The 8,033-nt window shown below is 37.8% G+C and overlaps 1 protein-coding gene across 4 annotated transcripts in view; it reads right to left on the reverse strand.

Moving 5' to 3' along the window:
• Nucleotides 1–8,033, reverse strand: part of OSBPL9 (oxysterol binding protein like 9) — a 179,614-nt gene that overhangs the window by 51,179 nt on the left and 120,402 nt on the right. For 3 of the 4 annotated variants that reach the window (XM_019501318.1, XM_019501317.1, XM_019501320.1), the window contains exons 5-6: nt 3,971–4,066; nt 1,225–1,272 (exon numbers count right to left, since the gene is read on the reverse strand). In XM_019501318.1, the coding sequence (XP_019356863.1) occupies nt 1,225–1,272; nt 3,971–4,066 (144 nt within the window). Of the gene's footprint in view, nt 1–1,220; nt 1,273–3,970; nt 4,067–8,033 lie in introns of those variants that run through there. The other variant, XM_019501321.1, reaches the window with a different exon arrangement.

Genomic DNA, 8,033 nt, shown 5'->3' on the forward strand with positions numbered 1-8,033 from the left:
GAAATGGAGAGATCTTAAGACGACAGACTTAAAAAAAAACAAAAAAAAACAACAACAACTGATCTGCCATAATGAGAAACCAGACTTCAGGGAGAATACATTCAAGGTCATATCCTTTATATATAATTATGTCCAGAAATAAAATAAGCAGGGTCAGCAAGTTTCTTTGCTACCTGCAGAGGAAGCATCAAATTGTACTCAAATTGCCAACAATACTTTAAACAAACAGCTTATTTTTCAGATTGGGGTAAGAGGAAAAACGAGAGAAAATAAACACTTTCCAAAATCCGACTCTTTCCACATTATTCCACGTTAATATAATGGAATAATGACTTCTCATTAAATGCCTATTTCCAACCCCCCACCCCCTTTAAAATAATTAACCACTATAAAAAAAGGAAGTTTGAATAATATATTCATCTTTTCTAAAGATCTGGAAACTTCAGGTATTCTGTCCTTCTCCCTTGCTTTCAGAATGACAGTTCAAAGGGTGAAAAATATAAGCCAGTTTAAGGAAAATTTTCAAGCAAACTCATGGTTTGATATGTTTTGGAACCCAGGGTTTGATCTCTTTTACAGTCTACACTGTATGAAAATTGAAAACCATGAAAAATACCATCATGTCAATTACTTCATTAATATAGCCCTCTTCATTACCCCAAACACCCCTTTTGTTGAAGTGTGGTCAAGAAAGAAAGAAAAAAACAACAACCAAGGTAACTAGAAAGGATGAGTTAAGACTGATCAAAAGGTAAGGCACAGTCATTCTTAATATTGTAAAATTTGGAGAGCTCCAAATGTGTGCTACTATACAGTGGAAAACCATGCCACGTATACACTGTAGTCATGCAGCATCTATTTTTGAAACAGATTATCTTGTTATTTCAGCAAATTTTAGTGACAGTTTTCATCATTAAAAAAAGGCATTAATGCACTTAAGAAGGTAACCAAACCATTTACTGCAGCCCAAAACTGGTTTTACTGATTCAAAAGCTTCCATTATAAAAGTATCCCATATACAAGCTATTTAAAAAGTTTAAATGTTCCTGTTACTTTAGGTAACTTCTAAGAATCAGTTATAAGAAAGATAGGTTATGTTCTTTTTAAAAGATACAGAAACTGCAAATCAAAAAGTGAGGCTTTAAGACAATGCATGATTATACCAGACTGAAGAAAAACAAACATTCAAAAAGGAAAAAGTGATATATAAGAAAGTGTACTTGCTTTTCTCTGTTCATCATCTTTGCAGTTATGAAGCTTTTCATCGAACAACTAAGGAAAAAAAAGATACATTTCTGAGAAATAATGTGACTGCTGTTTTTCCTGCATGTCAACCAGGCTGCAACTCTACAATCTTGAAAACAAAGCAAAATATTTAACAAGTGGTTACGACCTGTAAGCACATAAACATGATCTACAACATTAATTTCTTTTTAGAGTGTGTTTGTGCCATGATAATTAACATTTCACAATGCCTTGCAACTGACCAAAATTAGTTACCAGTGATCAGCCCCCAGATACGCGGGCAGGCATTGTTCCATGCTTGATTAAAAAGAGCCAAGTAAAGTAATAAAAGGGAATTCCCATCCAGCCCATCTTAGGCAATGAAGCCTGATGTGATTTAGGATCCTATAAAAGAAGCAAATTGTCTTCTAAGGACAAAGTCATTCTTCAGAACAACTCCAACAAGGCAACATGCTTTTCACTCTTATTTTGGACTGAAGTATCTTCAAAAATCAGAAGAACCTGTGCATTGCAAGTTCTATAAAACACCTAACACACTACAAGTCCCAATCCCAGCCTAGGCTGCTGAACACTCTCCTGACAGGGATCAAACGCTATTGATGTTGCTAGGGCTTGTGTCCCAATTACTACTGGGAAGCAGTCTCCCAAATACTATTACCTCAAATTTAATTTTACCTTTAAGCATAAAAGAAAAATGAAATAGGGTATTAAGCTGGAAAAGATAACTAGGCAAGCTGGAGTCAGCTGTTGGAGGCAAGCAGTAGATTACATTTGAAAGCAGCCAAAAGGTACAGAATGTATTTAATTTCTAGTTGGCATAAGCAATTTAAGAAAGACATCTGTGACTCATAACACAACTGAGGTCAAATGCAAGATAAGAAAGGGACTAGCGGTATTAAAATCCCAGATCTAGTTGGTTAAAAGTGAAGACCTCAAAATTCTATTTAAAGATGCAATAATGGCTCTCACAAGGGATTTTAATCGAAAGGTAATCCTGCTTTATTTCCCAGTTGATTTTCCCTGTTTATCCCCATTTTTCATAATTTGTGATGAAACAGCCAGTTCAGAGATGCATAAACATACCCATCTCCAATGTGCTACCCTGCCCTGCCTCCTCACAACTCCAGCCTTAAACACGCTTACCTGCTCCTGCTAATTTAAAAGGATGTTAAGGCATCCAATTTACACTGAAATAATGCTTGATCTTTTGACATTTGGAGTCAGAAGAGCACCTTGTCAAGAGTTCTAAGCTAACCCTAACTTAAACAAGCATAGCTTGTCCAAAGTGTAAAAAGTGTAAGTCATTTTAATATACACCCTCTCTCTGGAGGAATGCAAATCATTCAGGAAAAAACAAAAAAACCAACAGCACAAAAAGCCTTAGGGTGATCAGTTTTGTTCATAACCGGTAGAGAGAGAAGATGGAAAAAGGCTCTATTTTTATATTTCCAAAAAAAGTGTTTTTAGTCTTCAGACTGCATACTGTATGAGTTGGCCTATGTACTTCTAAGTATCTGCCCCTCCCCACCCCTTTTCTTTTAAGAAGAAAAAAGGATGATGTAGGAGGGCTTGAAAAGTGTTAGCATTTCATTTCCCAGTATTTATTTCCAGTACCATATTTAATAAGGTATTAGATGGAACTAAAAAGCATCAGCTTCAGTCTTCTGTCTCTATCTCTTCTTCTGTTAGCCCTGTCCTTCAAAAACAAGTGCTACCTGTTCCACGCTTCGAGCCCCTACTCACACAAGGGCAACAAAGCCACGTCCTGGACCAGCTCTCTATTCTGGCTGCATCTCATCCAACTACTCAGGTTCACTTTTAACTAGTACCCTTCACACACCTAACCAAATTCCACACAGGACTTGCCCAATAATAAAAATCGGCAAAAGAGACCATCTGAAGTCAGCTTTAAATCTGCTGGGTCATAAGAAAAAATACCCTATGCAGGAACAAGAAGTTTTACACTGCTTTCAACAGCATGGTGCTATGCAAGATAACTTTGTAATTCCTCATCTTTCCACCCAAGCTCAAAACAGACACAAAAAACAGGAAGCAAAAAGATTGTGTGTTCTGCTCCTACAACAAGTTACCCATGATCACGTAGCAGGATACACACTAACACGGCAAAGTTTCCTCAGATGATAGCAACTATAGTTAGCACTATAAACTGGAACAGCAGCAGAGGCAGGATCCAAGAAAACTCAAGCTGAGGGGCAGCATGATGATTCTAAGAAGTCCACTACAAACTTAAATTCAATTTAAAATCTTTCTGCCAATTACCAAAAAATATATATTTTTAAAAACACTTAAGTTTCTTATTATTCATTTACCAATTCAAATCTTACTTGCACCATATACCTGAGAAAAAACAACATTTTGAGTTTTCCCTTCAAGTTTATCAAAGCTTTTATCTTCTTGGTTGGGAATCGGCCACACTTTTCCCAATCTCTTTTTATGGTTCAGCCTTAAGCCAAGGAGAGGATGAAGCTGTGACTGACACCTTTTTTTTTTTTCCTGACAGATTCATCATAGTATGACTCTTCAGTTCATTCATTTGCTCTCCTGCCTTTCCTGAAGCAGGACAAGGTTTTCTCTGCGGCTGCACTGTACATCTGAAGTATTTGGGCAAGTCCCCCTCCCCAGCTGTCCTCAGAACAGGGCCCGAGACTAAGAGCAGAGCTCCTGCTAGCTACTCTGTGGGCGTGGAAAAGTTAGTTCAACATACCTTCAGCTGGTCTATCAAGATCTGTAAATAAGCATCTGCCTCCGTAAGTTTCTTATCAAAATCATGAACACTGGGAACCACTCCTGAATCCACACCCTACATATATAAAAAGAAAATCAAGTTCATAATTAGCATTTTCAAGCAATGACAAGTGTAACTGCTAATGAAGGCAGTCTGATCTCTCTGCATGTCATGAGAGTCTAGGCATTATTTTGCAACACTAACCACATGATGCCCTCTACTTTCTTGCAAGTAATGCCGTGTACAACATTGCAAAATCCACCAACTGCCATGTCTCCTATGGCACATGGTAATGAATGCATTTATTATGATTCCAAAAGGATTAGTCAGTTATTCTCTGCAGATAATTCCATCATTCCTTTGATTACAGCTGCACAAACAAGTTACTGCGAAGCAAGGGTGTGAATTCAAGCATGTTCGCTGCTCTGTGGAAACTGCCTGTCTGCACACTCTTACCTTAACTGTGATGCAGCTTGCCCTTGACCAAGTGACCTACCTCAAACACAGGCCATTAAATGTGGAGTAATGAAACGTGCTGTTCCTTCACACCCTAGATCACTTTGCAGTAACTTATTTCCTTTATGTCAGTCAAAGGACAAAAGAAACACAACACTAGCTCACCTCCACATGCTCTAGCATCAGGGACCAAACAGAATGCTATAAAATACTATTAACCTTAAGAGACAGGTCAACCAGCCCAACAGTTGGATGACTGTCATTTTCACAATTAAATTAGTACTTAGACAAATCAAAAGCTACAGCTTTTGCCGCACAGCTAAGATGCCAAAGACTGAACCAAACATGAATATTGTATCTTATTTCTCATGGTTAGAAATGGTTCTGTTAAAAAAAGAAGGACAGACATCAGAACAGTGGCTAGGAAATTTAAATAGATTAATTTCAGTGGTTTTAACGTCTTCTGCATGTATAGTAATTTGCATGATTTCACCATGTAGAGTGTAATCTCCCTCCCCGCTCTATTATATAACCCATGGGAACTAAGATACCTTCCTCACATGTACATTTAAGTTGAATTTAGACATGGTCTTTTGCATTTAAAAATTTCCCTTCCTATTTAAACAGAAATCTCCTCTGTTTAAATACTTGAGTATGTACCACATATGTAATGTACAATAACAATAAAAAAAAAAGCAGCAGGATGTGAACCTTTTACTTTTCATTTAACTGACTGGCAGGTTGGCAAAGCATCGGTTCCTTTTTACTAGAGTACAGACAAAACTCTAATAATCAGAGTTAGGCCTGCAGGGAGCTCAATCTAACCATAATTAATGCAGAAAAATCAACTTTCTCCTGGATTATTTATACTGGCCCTTGAATCCAAGTGACACTTCACTGACAGATCAGTCATAATTCCTTGCCTAAAGACATGTGGCAGGACCACATAAAAACTTGGAGAAAGGAAACAGAAGGACAGATAGACAATGGTTACAACAGATGCACAATACAAAAGGTAAACACTCATTATGGATTTTTACTACAGCAAAAATAAGACGACACTCAGTTGTAACCAGAGTGATTTTTTATTTATTTTTAAAGAAAAGGAGATGTTAAGACAAGACCTCTACATATACAAACCCTTGAAAAGTTTAAATAGGAGGAGCCTGGACTGTTGATGAGTTTAAAGCATCTTAAGTTGCGGAGATAACTTGAATTTTTTTATTTTCTTTTTAAATGTTTTATGTACTCTTCTGGCATACTAAGCTTCACATTAGAATGCAATTCTCTCTCCTGCATTGTTTTGTCAATACAAGGTGACTCTTTTGAAGATTTGACTGCCACAGAAAACACACACCAACAGTTGGTGAGTCTTCAGAAGATGCGGACAATGTGCAATGACTCTTTCAGAGAGTGTACAGGCTGCACACGTTATGGTGCGCAGGTCCACCCTCTCCTGTCAATACAACACGCACTGGATTCAGGAAGAAGATTTATCTTGTTTGTCAAGTCTTGAACTCAACCAAAAACTAGAGGTCTGATCCTGAAAACTGTTCTAAGGCAAAAGGATCTGCCCAAAAGAAACATTTTGTGGAATGAGTGAATATGAAAGATTCATACAGGGGCTAAGCCCCTGGCCCATGGAGTTTCCCAAGGGTCCTGAAATTTGGCAGAAGCTAAGCAGTGGCAATGTTAATTGCCACTCCACTAATGCCAACTTTCCCAACTTTCAGGGGGCCCCGTGGGCCATATATCATGTCCCTGCATACCAGATCAGGCCCACCGATCACCCCATGCAGGATCAGGTCAGCATGCAGCCAGATCCTGGCTTTCAGAATTTGGTGGGAGGTGGGAAGACAGACATCAAGCAATCCCTTATTAGTAGGGACCTACAAAGCCCTACTAGTTGGGACCTACTTAATTAAAAGTTTCTTAGAAACCACAAAATAAGGGACTGTCCATGAAAAAATCAACAACAAAAAGAAACCCTTCATAAAAATAAAATGCTGGCTTCCCAGTAGGCAGGCATGAGCTGGCAGGGTGGCATGAAAGCTAGCAGACAAGATGGCAGCTGCCCCCCTCACCCCTAAGTAGGTCCCTATTTATTAATTGTGCAGTTTAAAAAAATTATTATTTAAAGAAAAATCAGTATACATAATACTCTGATGTAATAAGATACACACTAGAAAAAGCTCTGCCACTACTAACACTTTCCTTGCAATTCCACTGCTGGGATACAACCTGCCCAATTCTATAGCTACAGCTAAGTAAAAATTAGTATTTTCCTGCATTGTTAAAGGAAGCAAAAATTGTCTGCATAGCAAGCAATGACACTAACTGTAGCAAGTGATCTAGCCTTATCAGCTAATTTTTTTTGTTAAACCAGTACAAACAGGACTTTGTTTACATCAAAACTGCATGAACTTAAGAAGATTTCTGCTGAAGGTCCTACATTATTAACAAATGTAGTACAGGTTGTGTGGTCTTTCTGCTGCACTCACGAGCCAAATACTAATAATAAGTGAACAGTTTAATATTTATAGTGATTGTTTTAGGTAAGAAATCATTCTTGATCTCCAGCTTCTTAATGCTAAAGGAAAGCTGATTAAAAGACAGGTGTTGCATCATCATTTAAAAACAAATCTCCATTAAATACCAAATTACTCGTACAAAAAACCCTGAAACTAAGAATAGGATCAATCCAAGAAAAATCAACAGCAAACCATTTTGACAGGAAAGATAAAGGTTGCTAGTATTAAGCTCAGTTAGAGTCATTCTGGGGAGAAACACAAGTACCAAAAAGTATAGTATTTCACCAAATTGGATACACAAATCAAGGACAAGGAAAATTAAGATGAAATCTGATAATCAGCAGAGCAAATTTACTGTTTTGTTTATGAAATATTGTAAACTTGTATTGTCAACATAGATGGTCGTCTTTGAACTGAAAAATGAAAGAACTTTAGAAGTTAAATTATCAAAATGTTAGGAATACACACACTGAAAACCTGAAGAGATCTACAAAACAAACTCAATTTTCAGATTTGACCACTGTCCAGCAATATTTGACAGCATCATACAAGAAAAGCTCAAGCAGCAGGATTATTTTATTTGTCCCTTATTTACCCATCAGGAAATAAACTGGAGAGAGATTTTTTTTTGTGGGTGGGGGGGCAGAGAGGGGGGGAAGCATATGGACCAAGTGCTAAATTTACAGCTGCTAGAAATATGATTTTCTGTAAGAACCTAGCATGATCAGATTATTTCCCCATTTACAGACCGCTTCAGATTATGAAGACTTCTTAGTAAAAAGGGATGGAACTTGGATGTTTTTAGATGAGATGTGTCAAAGATGCAGTGCATAGGACAGATCCAGCCTGCAGCACCTCCAATACTGCCCGTGCAACTCAGAGTTGACCCATATGCGAGTCCTAGACCAGCTGAAGCAATCACTGCATGCACCACATATCCCTGGACATGCGTGCATGCAGTGCAGTCCTGGACACAGCGGCAGGTGCTGTGTACATGCTGGATCCAGAATACTGGGAAGGGGGGTGGAAAAAAAAAAAAAAAAAAAAAAAAAAAA

This window comes from Gavialis gangeticus, unplaced genomic scaffold, assembly GCF_001723915.1.
Source record: "Gavialis gangeticus isolate Ggan-Ray unplaced genomic scaffold, GavGan_comp1, whole genome shotgun sequence".
NCBI classification, from domain to species: domain Eukaryota; kingdom Metazoa; phylum Chordata; order Crocodylia; family Gavialidae; genus Gavialis; species Gavialis gangeticus.